The sequence below is a fragment of the Heterodontus francisci genome, chromosome 23 (genome assembly GCF_036365525.1).
Source record: "Heterodontus francisci isolate sHetFra1 chromosome 23, sHetFra1.hap1, whole genome shotgun sequence".
NCBI lineage: Eukaryota > Metazoa > Chordata > Chondrichthyes > Heterodontiformes > Heterodontidae > Heterodontus > Heterodontus francisci.
In genome coordinates, this window is record NC_090393.1 from 56,962,848 (window position 1) to 56,990,776 (window position 27,929).

The window sequence follows — 27,929 nt, forward strand, 5'->3', positions numbered from 1 at the left end:
TATTGCTTCTGTGGAGGCCTCCCATTGCTCATTTACTGTTTTATCTGCCAATCTTTGATTTGAATCTATCTGGGCCAGATTCTTTTTAAACTCACTCAAATTAGCTGTCCTCCAGTTGAGTCTTTCCTCATTTGATTTTTCCTCGTCCTTTTCCATAACGCTAAACTTAATGGTCTTGTCATCACTGCTTTCCAAATGCTCCCCGACTGAAACATGCTCCACCTCATTGTGCAGAACGATATCCAGCACTACTTCCTTCTTCACTGAGCTGGGCACACACTGATCAATAAAATTCTCCTGTTCACATTTCAGGAATTACTATCTCTCTCTTCCCTTTACACTTATTGTCCCACTATACATTAGGATAATTGAAATGCCCCATTATTACTACTCAGTAGTACTTTCTTCTTTCTGCAATTTGCCTTCAAATTTGTTCCTCAATCCGTTTCCCACTATTGAGGAGCGCAGGAGCCGGAGGAGGGGCGGGTTGAGCCAGAGGAGCCATTCAGCCCATCGAGTCTGCTCTGCCATTCAGTAAGATCATGGGCTGATCATCCACTTCAATGTCTTTTTCCCCACACTATGCCCATATCCCTTTATGTCATTGCTATTTAGAAATCTGTCAATCCCTGCTTTAAACATACTCAATGGTTGAGATTCCACAGCCTTCTGCAGTCGAGAATTCTAAAGATTCACACCCCTCTAAGTAAAAAAGTTTCTTCTCATCTCTGTCCTAAGTGGATTCTTCCTTATTTTAAAATTGTGTCCCCTTGGTTCTAGACTCCCCAACCAAGGGAAACATCTTAGCTGCATTTACCCTGTCTATCCCTTTAAGTATTTTGTAGGTATCAATGACATCACTTCTCATTCTTTGAAACTCGAGAATATACCATCCCTATTTCCCCACTCTCTTCATAGGACAGTTCCCCCATCCCGGAAACAAGTCTGGTAAACGTTCGTTGCTCTTCCTCTATGGCAATAATATCCTTCCTAAGTTAAGGGGATCAAAACTGCACACAATACTCCAGGTGCGGTCGAACCAAGATTCTATATGATTGACATAAGACTTTGCTACTCCTGTACTCAAATCCTCTTGCAATAAAGACTAACATACCATTAGCCTTCCTAATTGCTTGCTGCACCTGCATGTTGGCTTTCAGTGACTTATTGACAAGGACACCCAGGTCCCTTTGTATATCTACACTTTCTAATTGACCATTTAAGAAATACTCTGCATGTCTGTTCCTCCTACCAAAGTGGATAACCTCACCTTTTTCCACATTATAATCCATCTGCCATGTTCTTGCCCACTCCGAGTCTGTCGAAATTCCCTTGAAGCCGCTTTGCATCCTCTTCACAACACACATTCCCACCTAGTTTGGTGTCATCTGTGAACTTGGAAATATTACCGTTGGTCCCCACATCCAAATTATCGATATATATTGTGAACAACTGAGGCCAGAGTACTGATCCTTGCTGTACCCCACTAGTCTCAGCCTGCCAACTCGAGAATGACTTGTTCATTCCTACTCGGTTTTCTGCCTATTAACCAATCCTTAATCCATGCCAGTATATTACCTCCTATCCCATGTGCTTCAATTTTGCTAACCAACCTCCTGTGGGGGACTTTATCAAAAGCCTTCTGAAAATCCAAGTATACTACGTCCACCAACTCCCATTTATCAGTTGTTAGTAATATCCTCAAAAAACACCAACAGGTTCACCAAACATGATTTCCCATTCTTAAATCCATGTTGACCACGCCCAATCAGATTATTATCCAAGTGTCCATTTATCACATCATTTAGAGTAGATTCTAGTATTTTTCCTCCTACTGATGTAAGGCTAACAAGTCTGTAGTACCCAGTTTTCTCTCCCTCCCTTCTTAAATAGTGGGGTGACATTAGTTACCTTCCAATCTACAATCTATAGAATTTTTGAAGATGATCACCAATGCATCCACCATCTCCATTGCTACCTCTTTCAACACTCTGGAATGTAGAATATCAGATCCTGGGGACTTACCAACCTTCAGCCCCATTAATTTCTGCAATACAACCTTCTTACTAATACTAATTACCTTCAATTCCTAATTCTCCCTAGTCCCTTGGATCTCTAATTCTGGGAGATTTTTTTCTATCTTCCTCAGTGAAGACAGACACAAAGTAATCATTTAGCTTCTCTGCCATTTCTCTATTCCTCAATATAAATTTTCCTGACTCTGCTTATAATGGACCCACATTTATCTTAGCCAAAGTTTCCTTTTTACGTACTTATAGAAGCTTTTACAGTCCATTTTTATGTTTTTTGCTAGTTTACATTCATACTCTATTCTCCCTTTATCAGTTTCTTCGTCCTCCTTTGCTGCATTCTAAAATTATCCCAATCCTCAGGTTTACTACTTTTTCTGGCAACTTTACAGGCCTTTACTTTTAATCTTAAACAATCCCTAACCTCCTTTGTTGACCACAGTTGACTGACTTTGCCTTTTGGGTTTTTGTGCCTTGAAGGAATGTATAGTTGTTGTAAACTAAGCTTACACTATAAACTATATTCTTTAAAGACTATCCATTGCCTATGTACTATTATACCTTTTAATGTATTTTCCCAATCTACCTTAGCCAATTTGTCCCTCATATCTTCATTATTTCCTTTGTTCAAATTTAACACCTTGGCTTCAGACTGAACCACCTCACTTTCAAACAATGTAAAATTCTACCAAATTATGGTCACTCATCCCTAAAGGCTCTTTTACAACATTAATTAACCCTTTCTCATTACATAACAATAGATTTAAAATAGCCTGTTCTCTAGTCAGTTCCTCAACATACTGCTCTAGAAAGTCATCCCTAACACTCCAGAAACTTGTCCTCCACAGCATTAGTGCTCATTAGGTTTACCCAATCTATGTGCAGATTGAATTCACCCATAATTATTGTATTACCCATGCTACCTGCTTCTCTAATCTCCTGATTAATAACATGCCCCACACTACCACTACTGTTTGGTGGCCTATGAACAACTCCTACCAATGTTTGCTGCCCCTTGCTATTTCTCAGCTCCACCTAAACAGATTCCACATTTTGTTCTTCCAATCGGAGATTCTCCCTTACTAATGCACTGATCCCATCCCTTATCAGTGTACCACCACCTCCTTTTCCTTTTTGCCTGTCCTTCCTCAATGTTGAATATGCTTGAAATTTCAGTTCTTGGTCACACTGAAGCCACGTTTCAGTAATGACAATTAGATCATACCCTTTACCTCGATTTGTGCCTTCACATCATCTATCTTGTTGCGAATGCTGCATGCATTCAGGTAGAGTGCCATACTATTTGGTGGCCTACTATATATACCCAGCAGAATAGCTCTTCTATTGTTCCTTAATTTTAACCAAATAGATTCTGGTCTTTGAACCCTCAATCGCTGCATTCCTTCTGGTGCTTTAACAGTATCTTTGATCAATATGGCCACCTATCTATCCTTCCCTATCTTTCCTGAGTATATTGTCACCAGGAATGCCCATTCCTCCCCTTGTTTGAGGCAGGTCTCCATTATTGCCACTATATTTTAATCCCATGTGGCTACTTGAGCCTGCAACTGAACAACCTTATTTTCAACACTCCATGCATTCAAGCACATGCAATCCAATTCCATCATCTGCCTTGCACTTCCTCTGTCTGACTCGTCCTATTTCTGAACTACACTTTATTCTAGTGCTTTGTATCTCTCCCAGTCCTCTTGGCACTTTGCATCTCCTCTTTAATAGTTCATCCTGGAGCCCACACCCCTTGCAAAGTAACTTAAACTATCCCTTACAGCACTGGTTACCTCACTGTGAGGACATTGGCCTAGTAGTGGCGAGCCTGTGGAATTCACTACCACAGAAAGCAGTTGAGGCCAAAACATTGTATGTTTTCAAGAAGGAGGTGAATATAGCTCTTGGGATGAAAGGGATCAAAGGATATGGGGAGAAAGCAAGAACAGGCTACTGAGTTGGATGATTAGCCATGATCATAATGAATGGCTACTTGTGCCTGCAACTCAACGACCTTATTTTCAACACTCCATGCATTCAAGCACATGCAATCCAATTCCATCATCTGCCTTGCATTTCCTCTGTCTGACTTGTCCTATTTCTGAACTACACTTTATTCTAGTGCTTAGAAAGGCTCGAAGGGCTGAATGGCCTACTCTTGCTCCTATTTTCTATGTTTAGGACTGTTGAGGTCTACCTTATACCACACCTCGAAATCACACAACATCTGGACAGAACAACATCACCGCTCCTTCATAGTCGCTGGGTTAAATCCTGGAGCTCCCTACCCAACGGTACTGTGAGTACCTTCATTACATAGACTGCAGTAATTCAAGAAGGCAGCTCATCATTTTCTCAAGGGCAATTAAGGACAGGCAATAAATGCTGGCTTTGCCATTGACGCCCACATCCTGTGAAACAATAAATTAAAAAAAGAACACTCCTGCATCATTTTTCCAGCTACACGCTAATCACACACTACAAAGTCGGAGGAGAAAAATCAGATGGGACTGCAGTGCCTTCAGAGTAGCCACTGGTGCACCAACATTCGTTCTCAGTAGTTCGTCAACCCCAGTGCAACTTACAATAAAAAGGGGAATGCAATGATACGAACCTTCAGGTCACAGGTGGTATTGAGCAACAGGTTGGATGGTTTGAGATCTCTGTGAAGGACATTGGCAGAGTGGATGTACTTTAACCCTCGCAGGATCTGATACAGGAAGTAACAGATGTGATCATTGCTAAGATGCTGAGTCTTCAGCAGTTTATACAGGTCAGTTTCCATCAGGTCCTGTACAATGTACCTGGAAATAAAGTCAAGGAAGCCAAAAAAATTCTTAATGTGGAATACCCTATGCAATCAGTTGGAAGAAAAATGAGACGAAGGATTTGAACAGCAAAGTACACGATTTAACTCAAAGAAGTTTGCAGTTCTAGTGACATTCTTTTTATCTTTGCAATACAACTATGTAAAACATGCATGTCAAATGGAAAACTCTCCCCATCTACTTCTAATTTTGCTCTTTTATCACATTCCAGATCTATGGTATTGAAACCACAGAACGAAATGAGCATTCCTCAGAAGTGCTTCCTTTGAAGTCAAGCCAGGAGGTTTGGTCAGAAGGGTGTAGCGATGTGACAAAGGCATAAAACCACCATGCCTTCCCCCGCTATATGACTAGTGAATTACACCCAGTGAACAAAGTTGCCAGCATGACAATGGACACAACAGCATCAGCATTTACATCCAGATATTGCAGTGATTTAAAGTTAGATAACTTGTGAGTTCATGATTTTTGTTCCATCTTTCTGGGGTGTACTTATGCACCTAAGGGGAAGGAGGTTAGTGCTGAGAAATGGAACATTTTTGTCAGAATGATTATTTTCTGGGATTAGGTGCAGCACAAGCTGAGTAAAGCTCCATTTATTCTGCCCGAACAAGATGCCTTGACAGCAGTGTTAGAAGAGCACCCTCACTGCACAAGTGGGAATTTTTCCAAACCCTATACCTGCTATCTTTGTAGACTTTCAGTAAGCTTCTAAATTATACATAGTTGTGGTTTGGACCAACACTCACCAGGAATTGAATTGATGCTGCTTATTTTCTCTCATTTAGGAGCCTTACCATCAGCATATAGAAGGAACTTGCATCGCATTAGCCCAGCCTGGATTCAAACTCATGCCCAAAAGATGAAAAGGCAGTGTGCCAACCCTGTGCATCAATCAATTAGCCATATAAATCTTTTAAAATGCTACTGTATAACTAGGATACACATCTTTCATCTGGTCAATGGTGGGGGCTCGGATGATGTCATTGATGCCGATGATATTCTCATGTTTGAAGCGCAGCAGGATTTTAATCTCACGCAGCGTCCGCTGGCAGTATGTCTGGTGCTCAAAAGGGCTGATCTTTTTGATGGCCACACGAACTTTATTCACGTTGTCATGGGCTGAGCTGTAAAAACAGACATAACAATTCACCGGAATAGAACTTCATCGAAAAGCAAGCACCCTAGAAAGACTGGCAACACTCAGCAATAAATGTGCACGATATACAAGGATAGAACATACATGGAAAAAGATTTTTTTTTAATTAATCAGACCACAAACTTAAAAACAAAAAAGAGACAATGGTTACATCTTTTTAAAATATCAGGACAAAGGATGCAGTTGAGTGACCGATTAAATGTTGACCAGTGGGTGTCCCAATATACCAATAAACTACACATTGCAGTCTAAGGATAAAGGCCCCCCTCCCCAATGAGGTTTGATCTCATCTGGGGAAAGGTGGTGGGGGTGCAGGATATTAGGGAACAGACGAAGAGTCATTTTCTACTCAAAGGAATAGGGCGAGGTGAGAAATGATTCATATCTTAGTGGCAATACTGAGAAGGGAAAAAGTGAGGGAGAAGGGAAGAGAATAGACATTACATTATCCAAGTCACTACATACTAGATAACACCTGATCAAGTCTCAGAAGCAACTTAAGGCACTTATATACGAGTTACTTTGCTGTGCAGTAACTAAGAGATTGGCAAATAATTCAGTCATATTTTAGTCCAAGATTCTACAAATAGCAAAAAGACAAATGACCAACATTTGGGTTTTTTGGTCGCATTGGCTCAGGGAGTTGGCCAGGAAACCAGAGCTGACCTGTCGTCTTACAATAGTGCCATGGGATCTTTATGATTCACCTCAACTACTGGATCAGGCACACAGAGCCACAGTTTCACATCGCAACACTGCACAGTTTAAGATTTTGAGACCAAACACTTATGGGACATGAACCCATGACTTTGACTTGGAGGCCAAGGTACTACCAGATGAGTCAAGCGAGCCAGCAAAAAAATACAACACATTAGTCTGGATGTGGAACACTCAATAAAAAAATGCAACTCTCAGCATGAAGCTTGAACTCTAGAGAATTTGTTTCATATGTTACATTGATCTGTCTAGCTGCAGCCGCTGAAGCAGCAAGCACCCTCAGATGTCCTTTGAATACAAGGCTGCCCGATCACATCCAATCGATACTTTGTTTCTTCTAAAGTCTAAATGTGAGACAGTCAGCCTGCACCTCTTTTGTTCAGCCCACTTCTGTAATTCTCTGCAGAATATCCAGAATCATGTACTATGATAAAGGAGAATTAAATTGGCATTCACAATACATCAACTAAATAGAGCTAGACATACCATAACTTAAACTAGACCTTCCAGTCAATTTAACACTGGAAGCTCAGCTCCAGAAATTATACCTGGTAAATGAGAATGGGACCAATTTGAAGCAATGAATTAGAAGCAACGAGGATACCAACACCTTAAAAACTGCACTTAAGACTAAAATGATCACAGGTATCAACAGAGTAAATACGCCTAGTGGCTTCACTGCCGATTATTCACGGACAAAATACACACATATCAACTGCTGGCAAACAATTAACACGTAGCTGACCAGTCAAATGCTGTGTCAGTATTACTGGGTACTGAATGGGGTTTACAGCTGTATGTGTAAGTTGGTTACATGTTGGTTTTTGGGTTCTGTCCTGCAGCTCTCAAAATAAATGCTAGACCTACAAAAAAAAAGACTGGCAGCCAAGACCCATTTTGTACCAGCTCTTCTTGACCTCAATCAGCCTTCAAGGCCACTAATTGAGCTGCTTGCTTTGGTGGCTAGGGAATGATGGACCTTGACATCACCACTCTGCATGCATGCAATGCAATGGCCAAATGGTACATTCGGCACATGCATGGCCTCATATTAAAAAAGGTAAATGAGAGAGCAGCACAATTAGCTCACTCGCCCAACACCTTGGCTGCAATCCAAACCGTGACATACTGTATAATAACTTAATATCCTTTTTATCCTTCTCCAGCTCATGTGTTCAGTGACCAATGATAAAAGCAAAAAGATTACTGAAGAGTGCAGAGCTTCCACCAGCCCAGCAAGAATTTATGTTTCAAAGAATTAAAAGAAATTCTGGCCCCCGATTTACAGTCAGCAGCGAAGGAACAGCGTTCGCCGGTCATTCCGCCTACAGCTGCCGACAGACATTTCGTGGGCTTCTGAGCAGCAATTTACATTTTCTAGAGATCATTTCCAGTAGGTTGCTCCCTGAGGTAGATCTCTGGCATGATAGCAGGACAAACAACAATGCGGCTCTTCAACTAGATTGAAGAATCCTCAGACATGCAGTCTAAACTAGGAAGGATAAATTAGAAGATTTAATTCATTGCAAAATCATGTACAGAAAGAGAAGAGAGGGAAAGAAAGATTGGATTGAGAAGAAAAATTTATTTCTACTTTAAAAAATCTCCAATACTTAAATTTTGATGGAATATGACTCCATATTTGTAAAACTAATTGTTTGGTGCCAGAAAGGTTGTTAGTAATTTTTTTAATTGCATAAGTCTTAATTATGGCCTATCACCTGAATGTACCAGCCCTAAATGTATCCAGCACGTTTAGTGGTAACTAGTAAGTATACAAACTTCATATCCGTATACGGATTTCAATGCCAAGGCTAATCGGTGAGGTACTGGTGTAGCGCAGCTTGTGGAGGCGCAGGGCAAATCAGACAGCAACTTCCAGATTTTTGCTTTTAACTTTGTATGTGCGGAATATGGAAAATGCTGTCCATTTACTCCACGGTGAGTACTGATAACCTCGTCGGTATTCACATCGCAAAATATGGGCCATTATGACTGCTAGACACAAAACATTGGATATATTTAGGTCAATTAGCATCTGAAAAGCACAGGCCATTGTTTATTTCACTAATTGTGAAGAATTTCACTTGAAATATTAAATATACAATTATTTTGCAGTTACTTACTAACCGCTCTGAATTTCCAACGTTCTATTTCTCTTAAGGGTTAACATTTGCAGGAAATCCAGCTTTTATACTAACAGATGGAACAATAATGTATTTGAAGTAAACATGGGGTTTCAAATGAAACTGCACACGTGTAAAGTGCCCCATGAGTCTGTGGTAGCAGAGGAAGGTCCTCGGCTACATGGTCAGTACAGAGCCTACCATATGTAGGGTCGCTGACCCGAAACGTTAACTCTGCTTCTCTTTCCACAGATGCTGCCAGACCTGCTGAGTGATTCCAGCATTTCTTGTTTTTGTTTCAGATTTGCAGCATCCGCAGTATTTTGCTTTTATTATATATATGTAGATCATTGTCTGCAGAGTACACAATTACTGTTTCAAACAGGCCATTTTCACACGAGTGCTCAGATAGCTCCTTTACCTTCATAAAGTTGTTGGTTTTGACTTGTCGGCTGAACACACTTTCACTGCTCGGTTTGCATTTTAAATTTTCAGTTCGTATGAACCAACTGTAAGAAGTGGAAACAGGGACTCGAAGGCACTATTATATATTCCAAGCAGCAGACTGCAAACACTGATGGTCGTTTCAGCTTAGTCGTCTTCTACCCAGCAACAGGTCTTTAGAGCTTCAAATAATGTACAAGATGGCGATCACTTGCACAGAACCCAAACTCACGTGCACAGATTGCCAAAAGTTGATTATTTATAGACTAAAGGCTCGTCAAGGTCATCAATGGATTTCTAATGCCCTGGTAGCATTGCTGCTTCACTGTCTGCACTCAAGTTCAAACTCCCTTGCTCAAAGTAAAGCTGAAGCAATAATATGAATAATACGAAGATTACATACTGGCCTCTTTACTCAGAGGTTGTGAATCTTTGATATTCTCTACCCCAGAGGGTTGCGAAAGCTCAGTCATTGAGTATGTTTCAAGCAGAGATTGACAAATGTCTAAATACAAGTGACATAAGGGGATTTGAGGATAGTGTGGGAAAAAGACATTGAAGTAGATGATCAGCCATGATCATAGTGAATGGCAGGGCAGGCTTGATGGGCTGAATGGCCTACTCCTGCTCCTATGTATGTTAAGGGAGAAGGCAGGAGAGAGGAGAATTTCCAACAATTACAGTTGTTTTACTTAAACCATCAGAAAGGTCAAAATGATCCCTTAAAATTATCTGGGGGCTGAGGTCAATGGATTCCTCAATACAATTGAGGATCCATCAATTAGAAGGATCAAAAGTAAATTTGTTCCCCAGTAAAAAAAAAAAACAGGAGTGTACACCCTCATTTTTATCCCAGGCCAGATTGTCAATGCAGACTATAATGGCATTTAGTAATTACTTGTCTTAATTTTGTTAATTTACTTTATCTTCCTATATAGCCATCACACAAGCTCCCATGAAGGGCTAACCTCTTATTGTGACCATTTCAGAACTGACCAATATGTAGTATCGACCCTGTGCCACATGAAACTTAAGATCGAAACAGAATGCCATCTGAGTGCAATGCTGCTCAATATGCCATTTTAGTAAGCAAATTAGCCAAATTTGAAGTACCTTACTAACAGATTGGCTTGGATTTTGAGGTTACAATGACAGCGAAAATGAAGTCATCGTTTGCTGTTATTACCCGTTGAAACTGATAGCAACTTCTGGCTCCCGCACATGTGCAGTCAAACGCGGAAATCCTGAAGTTGCCGTCAGCGATTCGCTTCTGCTCCACAGGGTGCAATGAAGTCCCCACAGACAGCAATTTTCAGGAATCACTGAAGTGACATGAACTTCATGCTGCAATATCAGTGTTAAAAACCCTGAAACATTATGACTTGTTAATGTGTAACTTGGTTAACAGCTTGCTAAGTCATAACTATTGACAACCTAATTGCCCAAGGAATATCAGAGGGTTGTGAATCTTTGGAATTCTCTACCCTACAGGGCTGTGGAAGCTCACTGATTAAAGCAGAGATTGACAGATTTCTACATACCAATGACAAAGGGATATGGGGATAGCGTGGGAAAAAGGCATTGAAGTGGATGATCATCACGATCGTATTGAATGGCAGAGCAGGCTCGATGGGCTGAAAGGCCTACTCCTGCTCGTATGTTCCTAATTTTATATTTGTGTAATGTCAATTTTTTCCATTAAGATAAAATGCCAGAGTTTTAAAAATGTTTTAAAGTTTAATATTTCAGTTTCTAATGTATATTTCCAATCTTTATTTCTCGCTGTAAAAGTTATAAAAAGTGAAGGATAATCAGTGCATTTTACTTCCTGGTTTACTGAGATTTCTTCAATTTGATTGGCTCTTTACCCTGCTTGATGACATCACTGTTGCTGGACACATGGAGATTCCCCTTGATTTGGCACTAGATTCAAATTAACAGCAGGAAAGGAAAATTCACATCTCAGAGATTGCTAATCTTGGAGAGAAACTTTCTTCCAAGTTAGTGGCGTCATTTCGTGGCTGACCACAAAATCCTGGACAATGTTTGATAACCTTGGGAGGGTTTGCAGAGCACAAAGTTATACCATTCCACAGTTGGCCTTGCACAGCCACAACACGCCACTCTCACAGGCACAATATCTCACCCCACTCCATCTACAGTTGAACTGAATGTTGTCCTGATGCTTTTGGCTAGGGCTGAACAGCTTATTGTTCTACAGAAGGCAATGTTGCACATATCCCACAAAAATATCAGATTGTACTGAAAGCAGTTAAAAAAAGACAAGTATCAAATTCAACCAAACTAATTGAGTCACCACCTGTCCTGATCAAAATGGCAAAAACTTCCAAAATCACAACTCATCCCACATGGGTAACCTCAATGACAAACCAAATCTGCATCCACTGCTCCAGACATCAATCTTATTTGCTGATCATATCCTAACAGTGCCTTTTTCCATGATAGCTTTTAGCTAAAGCGCCTTCCTGTTATCTTCCCAGAGTGGCTGTTTAATGAAACAAAGCCTGCTTAAAAGATTTACAAGGCTCAAGAATAAAGAGGTTTGTTGGCTAATCTTTAAATTACACAATGCCCTAATGGATGCAGCTAATACCAATTGGAGTCATATCCCTTTTAAGCAGAGCCCATCCACTGACTTCAAGCATGAGCACAAGCTGAGATTGGTATGGAGGACATATTAGAATGAGTTTGTTGATTAACGTGCTTCTTTATGCTGTAGATTGTCCAAACAACTCCTTACAGGTACATGTGCGCCTCAACACGTCCTGGTGACGGCCAGACCTCGACAGCACACATTGTGCTTTTACTGAGGAGACCAGTGAAAATTGAACTGCATGGGTTCGAAAACCGACAACGAAAAAGCAAACTGAATACGGATCAGGTTGACAAAAAAACCTCAGTTGTTCATCTACAAGAGTATGTGGCTATTGGACAACTTACAGCATAAATAAGCACACTAAGCAACAAACCCATACCACTATCTTCACCACTTAAGCCCAATCTCAATTTGTGCTCATGTTTGGAGTCAGTGGATTGGCTCTGTTTAAAAAGGATACGACTCCAATCGGCATAAACTGCACCCATTAGGATATTTTGAAATGTAAAGGTTAACCAAAAACCACTTTGTTCTCGAGCTGTGTATCTCTTTTAAACAGGCATTGTTTAATTATACAACCACTCTGCACAGATACCAGAAAGGTCTTTAATCAAAAGTTACCACAGAAAGAGGTACTGCTGGTATATGATCAGCAAGCAAGACTGAAGTCTGGAGCAGTGGATAAAAATTTTGTTGAAGCACTCGAGAAAATTGACAGGCTTCCCCAGTGAGTTAGTGGGTAAAGGTGCCATGCAGTTTGGTACTTAGCTGTACAGAGCAGAAGGGTCCTGGTTAAATTTATAGCTCATGGTGGGTCAGTTGATCTCAGCCAAAGCAGCAATCGGGGGAGAGGTTTAAAAGAATTCAGTTCCCAAAAAGTGCAGGCGTGTTGATATCAGAGAAGACCAAGGTCAGTTTTACCTGTCAATATTCTTTCAGCTCACGTGAATACCCACTTGGATAAGCTAACAAAAATTGCTAGTGTTCTTGGAATTATACTGTTAGATACAGCAACCCTAGCAGAGGGGAAAATACTGGCAAAGACATCTTTAGAGTTTAAAGGTTTCCAGGGAGGACAGATAAGTAAATGGTCTGGATAGTTCTGCATCTGGATCTGCATGATGGGATAAGAAAGATGGGCTGAATGGCCACTCTTTACCTCTTTTTATCCCCACCCTCAAAAAAATTTCAATTTGCATGCCAATCTCCCATCCATTTCGCAATTCAAATCACTCAAGCAAGGAGCCAAAACACAAACCAGGAAATGGATGGCCAGCACTGCTGGGATTAGCCCAAGTCTGCTGCAACAGTTTTGTCCATTCACATCTATGTGGCTTCATCAAAATAAAAAGGAGTTCTTCAATGAGCATCTTGGCAAGATAAATTTACTACATCTCATCCATTTTACTAACAGAGGGAGAGCAACAAAGGACAGCGATTTGTCATGGAAACACCACACTGCCAAAGCTATCAACAATTGGTCTGCCACACATTCATGCAACATTTAATTACAGCTGTTGAGGCTGACATTTGAACTAATTTCCATTTTAGAAAGCATAAGAGCTGTTTTTGCTGAAAGCCAAACTGCAGCGCACATATGGGAGGTGCAGGATTCCAAACAGCACTCCAATCAATCCGCAACATAAAGCAAGCACGCTAGATTCGTCATATTTGATCAAAACAAATTGTTAAATTAACTGCAGCTAATTACAAAGGAGACCAAATCGCTGCCAAACACCAAGTCTTCTCAATTTTACAAAAAGCATGGATTATTTAATTGGGGGTTTGGCATATTTATTCCTTTCTCATGTCATGCATTGAAGGCAGGCAACCTGCTACCAAACTCCTACCATTGTAAATGAGTAAACTGCCGGAGGGGGGCGGGGGGGGGGGGGGGGGGGGTTGCACGGTGCCATTTAGAACATGGGGCATAACCTTAAAATTAGAGCTAGGCTCTTCAGAGATCATGATGCCAGGAAGTACTTCTTTGGACAAAGGGTTTTGGAAATCTTGAACTTGCTCCCCAAAAAGTTGAGCCTAGGTCAACCAAAAATTTCAAAACAGAGTGACATATTTTGTTATGCAAGGGTATTAAAGGTTACAAAAATATTAGATGGAGTTAAGATACAGATTAAGCATGGGGTGCGGCACTGACTGGAATGCTCTGCAAAGAGACGGCACAGACTCGATGGGCTGAACGGCCTCCTTTTGTGCCGTACATGACCATGACTAACTGAATTGTGGAACAGGCTCGAGGGGCTGAATCGCCTACTCCTATGAAAAAGAGCAATACTCTCCCTCTGGAGAAACATTTAGCAACTCCTCTGCATCCCACTTTCCAGGTAACATTAACAGCCACATTTGAGACTAACCCTGTTGCACAGCTTTATATGTTTGTAATAAAAGAAATTTACATTATACCTCTGTATAGTAGTGGCATTATCACCAAAACCTCATTTCCTGTCAGCTGGCTCCATAATTCTATTGTAACAGTCACTAAATATCTTCATTTCCTATCATGTCACATTCTGAACAGAAAGAGGATCACAATGACAATTACAGAAATCACTAAGTCAAGCAAAACTCCAATGGCAAAGCTCCAATACGGTAAATACCAAGACTGCAGATTACATCTTTATACTCAGGAATTAAGACTCACGTAAAATGAGATCGGATGACGAAATTACGACAGCTTTGAAATCATATCCAAATCCCTCTGGTGATCACTCATCCAGTTTACTCAATCTCTAGCTTAGTTGACTAGCTTCAGAGATGGAATAAAATAACTGTACCTACATTGGTATCAGACACACAAGGAACATAGCAATTAAAGATCACTCTGAAGCAGGCAATCATCCCAAGATAATTTAGACAGTCCTGGCTGGCATGTTCTGATAGCAAAATTTGATAGTCCCACCTCCTGAAACTATAAACCATTAGGGCAGACAGTGAGTTCGATAAAAAAAGAATCTTCACATTTGTACAAGGAGTCTGTGTTTAAAAGGGAAGAGGAAATGGATGTGGGCTAATTGCACATATTTGAATACAACAAAAACAATCCACATTTCTCTCTGGTGAGTGGGTCAAAAACCAGAAGTCATCAATTTAAGATCACTGGCAAAAAGATCCAGAGGGAATTGATCAAAAGCAAGCTTGAGGATCTGTACAATATTAGCCTAGCAAACAGCGTGGATTTAGAAAGGGAAGATCCTGCCGGACCAATCACTTGACTGATTTGAGGAAGTGATAATGTAAGGGGACTCTGGAATGCTCTAACATTACAGCCACAGACTTCCAAAAGGGATCTGACAAAAACCTATTAGCTGAGTCAAAGCTTTGAGGATTAAGGTAAATCTTAGAAATGGATAAGACACTAGCTAAAGATTAAAAAAACAGATATTTGTTCAAGGAATTATGTTGGACTGTATTGAGGTTACGGTTTCTAATTTATGCCAATGATTTAGTTTCAGAAACCCAATGTAAATTAATCAAACCTGATGAAACCAAGCTCAGAGTAGACAACTCAAATTACAGAATATTTATTTTATTTTTTTTAAATTTAGAGATACAGCACTGAAACAGGCCCTTCGGCCCACCGAGTCTGTGCCGACCAACAACCACCCATTTATACTAACCCTACAGTAATCCCATATTCCCCATTACCTACCTACACTAGGGGCAATTTACAACAGCCAATTTACCTATCACCTGCAAGTCTTTGGATGTGGGAGGAAACCGGAGCAACCAGCAAAAACCCACGCAGACACAGGGAGAACTTGTAAACTCCACACAGGCAGTACCCAGAGTCAAACCCGGGTTCCTGGAGCTGTGAGGCTGTGGTGCTAACCACTGCACCGCCCTTTAAAACCCACGCGGTCACAGGGATAACTTGCAAACTCCACACAGGCAGTACCCAGAATCGAACCTGGAGCTGTGAGGCTGCAGTGCTAACCACTGCACCACTGTGCCACAGATGGACAAAATTTGTAAGTGGTAAAAAAAAAAATGGCATATGGAACTTCATGTGGACAAATGTAAAATGCGTATGAAGGAAAAAGAGGCAATACACATTCCATGAATTATGTTGAAATTGAGAGATCTAGGAATCTTAGATCAATGTTCAATGTGTTGAACCAATGCAGAGCAGCAGTCAACAAAGCCAACAGAATGTTGTACTTTACTGATTGGTGATTATAGTTCAAACAGAAGTAGTAACGATCAAACAGTATAATGCTCTGGTCAGACCACACCTTCAGTAATGTTTCCAGCCAAGATACAAGGCAGTCATCGACATGCTGGAAGCAGTGATGAGAGGAGCCACAAAGTTTCTCTCTAGTATCAAAGATCTGAGTTATAAGGCAAGACTGGAGAATCTTGGGCTTTTCAGCATTCAAAGCATCGGAGCGGTAACCTTACTGCATGGAAGTGGTAACTCTATTTCAATAAAATAATCAATATATGAAATCGACTTCTGGATAGAGTAGTGGAAAACCTTGGAATAATTTAAACTGAAGGCTGCAATGGAAGGTGCTCCATAGTCAGAGTTATACAGCACAGAAACAGGCCCTTCGGCCCATTGTGTCTGTGCCGGCCATCAAGTGCCTAACCATTCTAATCACCAGGTTCTTTTTTGATAGATGAAAGAGGAAACAAATGGCTTAACTCATCTTCAATTACCTTGTGGAATAATTACATTTCAGCATCAAGCATCCGGTTTCTCCTTTTTAAAAAAAATGTATAGAAAAAATATAGAACGCTCCAGAATAGAGAATTGCATACAGGAGAGTAAAGAAGTACAACTATGTATAAGAATGGAATACTAACAGAAGAGGGAAAATATGGAACTAACTACAGCGATGCAAAGAAACCCGAGCACGAAAAATTTATGCTCCGATCATGAAACATCGAGGGAAATATCAGACTTACATTAGATTTACACAATTAAACGTGCATTAAGTATTTGTTCATCTGCTGGGACTGACCCTCAAGTGTCAGCTTGGCTCAGATGTAGCACTCAACACCAAATCAGAGGGTTGTGGATTCAAGCCTGTATCCATGTCTTGAGCACAAATGTCAAGGATGACATTTAAGTGCAGCACTGAGGGACTACTGCATAGTCGAGGTACTGCCTTTTAAATGCTATGTTAAATCAAGGCCCAAACTGCTTGGTAAGGTGGTTGGGAAAATCCTATGGAACTATACAAAAAGCTGGCGAGATCTGCCAATGTCACAGCCAACCGTTTGTGGGATCATGGTGTGCACAAAATTACTAACATTTCCTGCATAGCAGCAGTGACTACACTTCAAAGTAATTCAGTGTCTGTGAAGTGCTTTGGGATGTCCTGAGAACATGATGCAAAATAAAGACAAGTTTTCTTTATTCCATTCCAATTGCAACACCTTGATTTCAAAATTCTCATCCTCATTTTCAAATCCCTCCATGATCTCTCCCCTCCCCATCTCTGATCTGCTCCAGCCTTACAGCAGCAGCACCACTGCCCACTCCCCCCAAGATCTCTGCGCTACAATAATTCTGGCTTCTTGAGCATTCCCATTTGTATTGGCTGCACCACTTGCGGCCGTGTCTGCAGTTGCTGAGGCCCTAAGCTCTGGAATTTCCTCCCGATACCTCTCTTTCTTCCTCCGAGATGCTTAATACTTACTTCTTCGACCAAGCTTTTGGCCATCTGCCCCAATATCTTGCGGCTTGATGTCAAATTTTTAAGCGCTTTGGAACTTTTCCAACATTAAAGGTGCTATATAATTGCAAGAAAATGTCCTGTATTGGAAATTGTTTGAGTAAAGAATACTAACTATAAGCATTTTAACTAAGTTATATGGAATTACATAGAACATGCAGCAGAGAAACAAGCCATTTGGCCCAACCAGTCCATGCCAGCTCCACTCAAGCCTACTCCTGTCCTTCCTCATTTAACTCTCAGCATAACCCTCTCCCTCAAATGCAAATCTCACCTCCCCTTAAATGTATCTGCATGATTCACCTCAACCACACCCTGGTTAAATCTGCTTCTGAACTCCGATTTCCTAGTGACTATCGCTATATTGAAGGCCCCTGATTTTGTTCTTGCCCACAAGTGGAAACATTTTGTCAACTCTATCAAAACCTTTCATAGAAACATAGAAAATAGGAGCAGGAGTAGGCCATTTGGCCCTTTAGGCCTGTTCCACCATTCAAAAAGATAATTCAGTACCCTGTTCCCACTTTCTCCCCATATCCCTTGATCCCTTTGGCATTAATATATCTATCTCCTTCTTGAATATATTTAATGACTTGGCCTCCACTGCCTTCTGCGGTAAAGAATTCCACAGGTTCGCCACCCTCTGAGTGAAGAAAGTTCTCATCTCGGTTCTAAATGGCATACCCCATATCCTGAGACTCTGATCCTTGGTTCTGGACTACCCAGCCATCGGAAACATCCTCCCTGCATCTAGCCTGTCTAGTCCTGTTAAAATTTTATAGGTTTCTATGAGCTTCTCATTCTTCGAAACTTGAGAATACAGGCCTAGTCGACCCAATCTCTCCTATACGTCAATCCTGCCATCCCAGGAATCATCCTAGTAAATCTTCTTCGCACTCCTTCATTGGCAAGAACATCCTTCCTCAGATAAGGAGAACAAAACTGCACACAATACTCCAGATGTGGTCTCATCAATACCCTGTATAACTGCAGTAAGACATCCTTGCTCCTGTACTCAAATCCTCTTGCAATGAAGGCCAACATACCATTCACCTTCCTAACTGCTGGCTGCACCTGAATGCTTGCTTTCAGCAACTGCTGTACAAGAACACCCAGGTCTCGTTGACCTCCCGTTTCCCAATCTATCACCATTCAGATAATAATCTGCCTTCCTGATTTTACAACCAAAGGAGATAACCTCACATTTATCCAAGTTATACTGCATCTGCTATGCATTTGCCCACTCACCCAACCTGTCCAAATCACATTGGAGCCTCTTTGCATCCTCCACACAGCTCACATTCCCCCCCAGCTCTGTCTCATCTGCAAACTTGGAAATGTTATATTTAGTTCCCTCACCCAAGTCATTAATATATATTGTGAATAGCTGGGGCCCAAGCACTGATCCCTGCTGTACCCCACTAGTCACTCCCTGCCACCCAGAAAAAGACCCATTTATTCCTACTCTCTGTTTCCTGTCTGTCAACCAATTCTCAATCCATGCCAGTATATAATACCCCCAATCCCAAGTGCTTTAATTTTGCACACTAACCTCTTATGTGGGACCTTATCAAAAGCCTTCTGAAAATCCAAATACACCACATCCACTGGTTCTCCCTCATCTATTCTACTAGTCACATCCTCAAAAAACTCCAGTAGATTTGTTAAGCATGATTTCCCTTTCGTAAACCCATGCTGACTTTGTTATGCTTTTCACAATTGCGAAGACCTCTATTAGCTCACTCCTCAGCTGTTTTCAAGGGGAAAGAGGACCAGCCTGTTCAGCCCTTCCCAATAGATATAACCTCACATTTCTGGTATCATCCTTGTAAATCTTTTTTGCACCCTCTCCAGTGCCTCTATTCTTTTTATAGTATGGCGACCAAAATAGTACACAGTACTTCAAATGTGGCCTGACCAAGTTTCGATACAAGTTTAGCATACCTCCTCCAGTTTTCAACTCTATCCCTCTAGAAGTAAACCAGAGTGCTTGGTTTGCTTTTGTTATGGCCTTACTGACCTGCATCACTACTTTGAGTAACTTGTGTATTTGTATTCTGAGACCCCTTTGCTCCTCTACCCCATCTAAATTTTGCAAGGAATCTGTGATCTCCATCATTGCTACCGAAACTCTCACTTATCAGTGTTGGAATTAATTTACCAAGTTAAAAAGGACAAAATCTTCATCTATTATACATCATTGGACTTCACATCATACTATCCATACAACTAAGCAGGGTTGTAGCAACACCATCCATTAGCCTCCTGGTACTAAGAACTGCAATGGAACAGGACAAACAGCACTCAAGAGTCAGGGGATGGTTACTCCAACAAATAGTCCTTGCATTCAAATCCATCCATGGCCTCACCCCTCACCATCTCTAAATCTTCCTCTACTCCTACAACCCTCCAAGAACTGAGTTCCTCCAGTTCTAGCCTCTTGCATGCCCCTAATCTATTCCATTAGTGAGCATGACTTCAGCTGTCTAGGCCCCAAACTCAAATTCCTTCACTAAACCTGTGCCTATCCACCTTTCTCTCCTCCTTTATGACCCTCCTTAAACCTGTAACCAAGCTTATACCCACCCCACCCAATTACTCCGTCTTTGGATCAGTATCAATTTTTATCCAATTATGTTTTTGCAAAACACCTTGGGACATTTTTTGGTATTAAAGACACTATAGAAATGCAAACTATTGCAGGTGGAATCTGTCAGCATTCCACTGGGTGGCTTTTGACATTGCAGGTATTTTGTGTGTCTAATTCTATATACGATTAGCAGCTTTGATTTGAAAGGTGCACATTTGCTTTCTATTGCTTTCGGTCAAACTTCAAAACTGCTGGAAAATATACTTCTGCAAGCCTTAAGGCAGTTGTTCCAGATACCACTGAGATAGGGGCTGCACACTCCTTCTATCCAACTAAACTCCACAGTATAAGTTATGGGCCGGACGCAAATGCATTACTAAACTATTTTCATATTGAAGTGTCAAGTTCTGTCAAATATAATTTGTTCCAATGTCTATTATGATCTATCTGCCTCTTAATAGACCCATTCCATAGCTTGTATCCTAAGCCACTGTCTGATAATATTAACTCTACCACTTAAAAAGTCTGGTGGTTGAGGGTTTAAGACATAGCCAGTAAACTAAATACAGGAACAATGAGCTCTGACACCTAGTCTAGCTATATAAATGCTGCTGTTGAAAACTGGCATTTACAAGTTATAGGATCCTGATCTTAATTTAGCAAATTAAAAAAATGTGCACGCTCTTCATGGAGAAAACAGTTTATCCCCTTCTCGTCCTGAAGTCATTTAGTTATACCTCAGCAAGCAATGAACATGTCAGCAAGCGACTGAATCACTTGACTGATCAGCCATGATCTTATTGAATGTCGGGGCAGGCTTGAGGGGCTGAATGGCCTACTCCTGCTCCTATTATTTGTACTTCCAGTAGGAGCAGTCGTAATAAATATTTATATAGCACCTTCAATGTCATAAAACGTGCCAAGAAGCTTCACAGAAGCATTATAAACCAAAGCATGACAGAGAGTCAAAAATGGAGATATTAAGTCAGATGAACAAAAGCTTGGTCAACAATGTAGGTTTTAAGGAGTGTCTTCAAAGAGGAAAGCGAAGTGGAGAGGTGTAGTGACAGTATTCCAGAGCTTGCAGCCTAGGCAACTGACTGCCTGGCCACCAATGGTGGGGCAGTATAAGCACTGCGAACAGCTTTGGTCTCCAGCTGTTAGATATATCGGAGGGAGGGAGGCTGGATAAGAAATGCGTCCAGCTCTGGGGTCTAGATAATGGAGGCACAAGAGGTCGGAATTAGATGAGCACAGATATCTTAGAGGGTTGTGGGGCTGGAGGGGTTTACAGATATAGTAGGGGTAAGGCAATGGAGTGATTTGAAAACAAACATGAGAATTTTAAAATCAAGACATTGCTTGACCGGGGCCCAATGTAGGTCAGTGGGCATAGGGGCAATAGGGAATGGGACTTGATGTGAGTTAAGACACAGGCAGCAGAGCTTTGGATGACCTCACGTTTTCGTAGACTAAAATGTGGGAGACGAGCCAGAGGTGTGTTGGAATAGTCAAGCCTAGAGGTAACAAAGGCATAAACAACGGTTTCAGCAGATGAGCTGAGACAAGGGCAAAATTAGGCGACGTTAGAGATGGGGATAGCCAGTCTCAGTGACAGCACCAATAAGGTTGGAAGCTCATCTCGGAATCAAATATGACACCAAGACTGTGAACAGACTGGTTTAAACTCAGACTGTTGCCAAGGAGAGGGATGGAGTTAGCAGCTAGGGAAAAGTTTGGGACAGTGGCCAAAAACAATGCCTTCAGTCTTCCCAATATCTAACTGGAGGAAACTTCTGCTCATTCAGTACTGGATGTCAGATAATCAGTCTGATAATTTAGCAACAGTGGAGGAATAAGAGTAGTAGTGGTGAGATAGAGTTGAGTGTCATCAGCATACAAGTGAAAAATAGCACTGTGCTTTCAGATGATGTTGTCGAAAGGCAGCATGTCGATGAGAAATCGGAGGGGGACAAGGATAGATCCTTGCGGAACATTAGAGGTAATGGTTCGAGAGTGGGAAGAGAAGCCATTGCAAGTATTCTCCGGCTACGATTAGATAGATAAGAATGGAATCAGGTGAGAGCAATTTCACGCAGTTGGACAACAGTGGAGAGGTGTTGGAGGAGGATGGTGTGATCAACCATGTTAAAGGCTGCAGACAGGTCAAAAAGGATGAGGAGGGAAAGTTGGTCATCCCATAGGATGCCACTAGTGACTTTGATAAGAGCTGTTTCGGTACTGCAGCCGGGCCAGAAACCTGATTGGAGGGATTCAAACATGGAGTTCCAGGAAAAATGGGAACGGATTTGGAAGGAGACAACACATACAAGGACTTAGGGAGGTTGGAAATGGGACGGTAGTTTGCAAGAGCATTGGGGTCAAGGTTTTTTTTTTTGAGGAAAGGAGAGGGAGCAACATCTGAAGATGGAACCGTTCACAATATTGGGTAACGTGGGTACCAGGAGCGGAAGCTGGATGATCAGCAGTTTCATGAGAATAGGAGAAATGGGAACCCTGGCCAATTTTCCGACCTTAACCCAGGGGATAGCAAAGTCAAAGTCAACTATGGTATCTGACCCTCCCTGATTCATAGTCATATACGCAGTAGCAGGCCATTCGGCCCATCGAGTCCATGCCAGAGCTATGCAGTCCATAGCCCTGCAAGCTTTATTTCTCTCAGGTGACAATCCAACTTCCTCTTGAAGTCATTGATTGTCTCCACTTCCACCACCCTTGTGGGCAGCAAATTCCAGGTCATTACCACCCGCCGCGTAAAAAAGTGCTTCCTCGTAGTCTCCCTGCATCTTTTGCCCAAAACTTTCAATCTGCGCCCCCTAGTCCTTGTACCATTTGTTAATGAAAAGAGTTTTCCCTCGTCTAACTTTTTAACCTTCAGCTAAGAGCATCTCATTCGGAACAGATGAGGGATCAAATCTGGGATCACTCAATTACTGATGAGATGAGCCATTGAGGAAGCCTAGAATTGCTACCTTAAAAATGTACTCTCTCTGCAATGCACCAGCTTATTGCTGCAGGATTGTTTTAGTTTTAGCCACTATTCAATCAACTGGTACAGAAAGATTTCACTGCAGCAAGGAAAGGATTTCTAATTTATACTATTTACTCAAGAATTGACAGGAGAATAGCACATAATGCAAATGAATGCCTAGCAATTATTCTCCTTACTGGAAGAAAGAGATTCTAGAATTGTGTGTGCCATTACAAGCTGATAAAAGCATTAAGTTACCATAATTTGGGAAAAAAACACAAAATTAAAATCACAGTCTTGTGTAAAAATATCTCAGGTTTTATTTAGTCAGCAAGGCATTTCTGCACGTCAGACTAGCTAAATCTCCAAATCAAACCGTATGAAAATTTATATCTACCTGAAGACCCACAGTGCAGATCTCAAAGCTGAACAGGAAAAAAAGACATGGTTAAATCAAGAAGTAGTCACTAGACTACATCAAGTTTGGGTTTTAAATACCTGCAGATTGTAAGAAAGGAAAATTGAGGGAGACAAGATATTCCATAGCTTAGAAATGCTTGAAATGAACAAGTTACAGCAGGAGACAGTCTTGCATTCAACACAGTATGGATGGAGAAAGAGCACAGACAGTTAATGCAAAAAGAGGTTACTCCTTTAATATTGCCAAGGGGCCAGTGAAGGGTTGAGTCTCCCTATGCTGAGGGGTAGTCTGCCATATGGTTACCAGCTGCAAAGGGGTATAACTTAGATGAAAATGCGTAAGCACATTGCCACATGAAAGAATTAACTACCACTGATTTTGCTGCTCTGTTCAGCCACTGTCGAATTACAGCAAGTCACTGCCTCTGTATGGGTAGACTCTGGTAACTATGTAGTTAACCTGTCACGAGCAGGCTCCTTGCATGCAATGCTCTCCACATTAGCACTTAGCATTAGTAGCACTCAGATATTCTCCTTCAGCCGATGAACCTGCATATACTCTGCAGCTCCTACTCTGATATTTTAATCAGCCTGATGTACTGCCTTAATTTTGACTGCATCCTTGGACTTTGCGTTTTTGAAATTACTGCAAATGCACCAATGCAACTGTCAAGGTTTGCTGCTGCAGTACTTTACCCCCAGCCTGCCTCACTCAAGATATTACAGTAACATAAATCAATGTATTAAACCATCTATAAATATCATGCATCAGGTCAGGGATTTACATCTCGTCACAGTATGTGCAATGTTGATAATGTTGATTATGTCAATTGTTAAATCATATGTACACTCCAACTGTATTAACTTTTAAGTTGACCCTGTGGTAAAATTGTTGTTCATGCCCAAATTATTCTTCCACTCTTCGAGTTCCTGACATTAGCTGTGTTCTCATTATGAGCAACAGTCAGAACCTCTTCACAGAATAGGAAGGTTAACCATGGCTAGAGACTGGTGCATGCCATGATCCAAAGGCTAGAGGCCACCGCTGGAGAATTGTTCATGGCACATACAGGTAGCTGGTTACGACCAGCATTGGCTAAAATATGGTGTACAACATGCAAGCACTGAAATGGGGGATTACCACAAAAGCAAGGATAAGCATTTTTCTGCAGATTCTGCTCGCTAATCACAGCCACATCACATTAGTGTACAGATCTGGTATCAGACTTTTTGTAAAGCTCTTCGTAATTCAATGCATAAAAGCAGACAAGGCAAACTCAGAAACCTGACTGACCTTTCAGCTCTACCGCAAACAGTTATTCAATTAGAAACTAAGAGATTCAAGATGAGGTCTCAGCTCAAATTTGGCAGACAAATCACTTACATCAATTGCCGTGTCTGGTACAGAATTGTGCTACATGCAATAGCTCATGAATAGCTCAAGTAGCACCCGGAAATTCAGATACCAAAGCTGAATTAGTCAACACTGCTGATATCAAATCCAACACTTAAAAGCATCAGTAAAGAGTGTGAAAAAGTCCATATGACATCATTGCTGACTCATTCTGGGTTACCATTCCATGGGTACACCAGCTGCCTTCTGCTACATTGTCTGTGGTCAATCTTAGTTTGTACGCCTATAACAATGGGAGGACCACTAAAATAAGAGTAAAACACTGGATACTGGAACTCTGAAATGAGAGCAGAAAGTGCCAGAAATACTCAGCAGGTCTGGCAGCATCTGTGGAGAGAGAAACAGAGTTAACGTTTCCGGTCTGCAATCCTTCATCAGAACTGACCTGAAACATTAACTGTTTCTCTCTCCACAGATGCTGCCAGACCTGCTGAGTATTTCTAGCACTTTCAGTTCTCAGTTCAATGGGAAGATCACAGCCATTGACTTCAATCTCTGCCACAAACTCAATTCTATCTCCACAACACTGTCTACCTACTCCCTGCCTCAACCCTTCCACTACTGAAACCCTGATTCATGTCTATCATCTCTAAATTCAACTACTTCAAATGTTCTCCTTGTTGGTTTTCCATCTTCCAACCTAAAACTCCAACTTATCCAAAACACTATTGCTGACCTAATTAACAGTATGCAGTAACTTTAAAATCCTCACCCCAATTGCCTTGCTCAACACCATCACTAACCTCCTCCATACCTATATCTTAATAGTCAGTCCCTCTGTCTCCTGCTTCCTTGGCTTCACCATTGGTGGCAGGTCTTTTAGCCATGTGCTTCCTAACCTCCAGAATTCTTTGAAAAACCACCTCAAAACTCAATTTTTTGACCAAGCTTTTAATCTCTCCTTTCCTGGCTTAGTAATTTTCCACATGTTTATTCTGAAGCACCAAAGTACTTTAACATTACAGACACTACATAAATGGAAGTTGTTGCTTCAGTAGATAGTTCATGTCTGAAGGCTATTTAACCAGCGAGGAATTCAAAGCTGAACCCAATCACATTATTCTCAAAAGGTGCAAACACACACATTTTCCAGGAACCACTAGATAGCAAACAGGAGCAGGAACACTGGCTGAATTATTCTCTCGCTAGGCCATAGCGCTGAAGCCAGTTATGATCCTTGGCTGTTCTCCTGCTGAGATTGACTAACTCATCACACACCAGGTATCAAACCTGAGCCCTTTTGGTTTGTATACCCTGTACTGCAGTGGTTTAAATAAAGGCATGCAGCATTGCCGACAGTGTGCTGCAGATACTCTCCGAGCCATCTCCCGCGGGCGCTTTGAAGTTGCGGCCGGGGGGGCCGTTCGTGGATTTTTTGGGTGTTCGGGGCACTTTTTCTCAGGACTTCTCTCGGGTCCCGCTGCTCCTTCTTCACCTCAATGGACTTACCGCACGCCGTGGCTGCAGACACTCTGGGCGGTGAAGACAGCAGGATCGGAGATTGAAGAATCGGCAGCTGTGCTCGTCAGTTTCATCCGGATCAATTTCATTGAGCAAACAAAGAGCAGGTGTGGCTGGGGGAGGGCAGTGGGCCCAGGTAACATACACTAAACTAACTGTTAGCCTTTAGATAGGGCTAAAATGAACTGATTTAAAGAGCCAGGAGAATTTAAACAGTTTAAGAGGGCAGATTGGGGGAGAAAACGTTAGGGATGGGAGCAGATGGCCATGGATAGAGTTGAACAGCAAGGGAGCTTCCAGCCCAGGAGCCATCGAAATGGCTTATTACCTGCACCAGCTTCCCCCCCCCCTTTCACACCACCCCGTCCCCTTCCCTGCTCCACCCTCTCAGCTCACCCCCTCACAACCCCGGCCCAGCCCGCCCCCCCCCTCGCACCATCTTCACCCCGCACCCCCTTCCCCTGCACCCACCCCCTCCCTCTACCCCTCCCCCTTGCATCCCCTCCTCCCACCGGCACCATCCTACACCTGTGTAGGGGCCCCAACAACCCCACTGCCTTGTGGGCGTCTCGGGAGAGACCAAGGCTAAGGGAGTAAACCCTAACAGATAATCCGGAGCGGAACCCTGGAGGCGGTCATGTGTCACCTTTGGCATGTTTCCGGCAGTTCCTGCAGCCATACTGGTGCCAAACGTCGTATCCTGCACTCCTTTGGACCCCACCAGAAAGGCCGAGAGAGGGGTTTTGACGACTGGGCAACTCTCAACCTCCATAAACTTGCCCAGGCATGCGCCATGGAGAGGTCACTCCAAAGTTGCCTCACAGCGACTAAAACAACACGGAAGGCAGCAGTTACGGGTTATAAGTCCAGATAAATTGGCGTAGAAACTGGGCGCCACGGGTTGCCTTTGTCGGTGGGAGAGGTCATTGCACCTCACTGGACAGCTACCGCCCGTCTCAAACCGGGCAGCCCCCGGTCAATAAGGTTCTGTCCCGCCACAGTCTGCCTGCTTCAATGGGTGCTTGGAGCTCAGAGTCATTGCCCGAAAGGTGGACTGATACACCGCACCAAACAACATGAAAAAAGGAAAGAAGGTACCAGCCCTTCGCTTTGCAAGCTGGATCGTCAGAACTGTGTGTCCTGGCCTGTCGGAAGACCTTACACAAATCAACGATTCTCGGAAGACCGCCATCATTAACAACGAGCTCAGTAGATTCAATGTGGACATTGCAGCACTTCAGGAGACTCGCCTCCCCGCGAGTGGCTCTCTAGCAGAGCAGGGATCCTGAAGAACCAAGACAGCATGGAGTGGGCTTCGCCATCAGAAACTCCTTGCTCAGCATGATAGAGCCTCCCTCAAATGGCTCGGAACGCATACTGTCCATCCGACTGCTCACCACCTCTGGTCCAGTACACCTACTCAGCA

General features: G+C 42.1%; 1 protein-coding gene across 1 annotated transcript in view; it reads right to left on the minus strand.

Moving 5' to 3' along the window:
* Positions 1-27,929, minus strand: part of mapk1 (mitogen-activated protein kinase 1) — a 114,910-nt gene that overhangs the window by 34,492 nt on the left and 52,489 nt on the right. The window contains exons 2-3 of the mRNA XM_068055354.1: positions 5,809-5,991; positions 4,651-4,840 (exon numbers count right to left, since the gene is read on the minus strand). Of these exons, the coding sequence (XP_067911455.1) occupies positions 4,651-4,840; positions 5,809-5,991 (373 nt within the window). The remainder of the gene's footprint in view (positions 1-4,650; positions 4,841-5,808; positions 5,992-27,929) is intronic.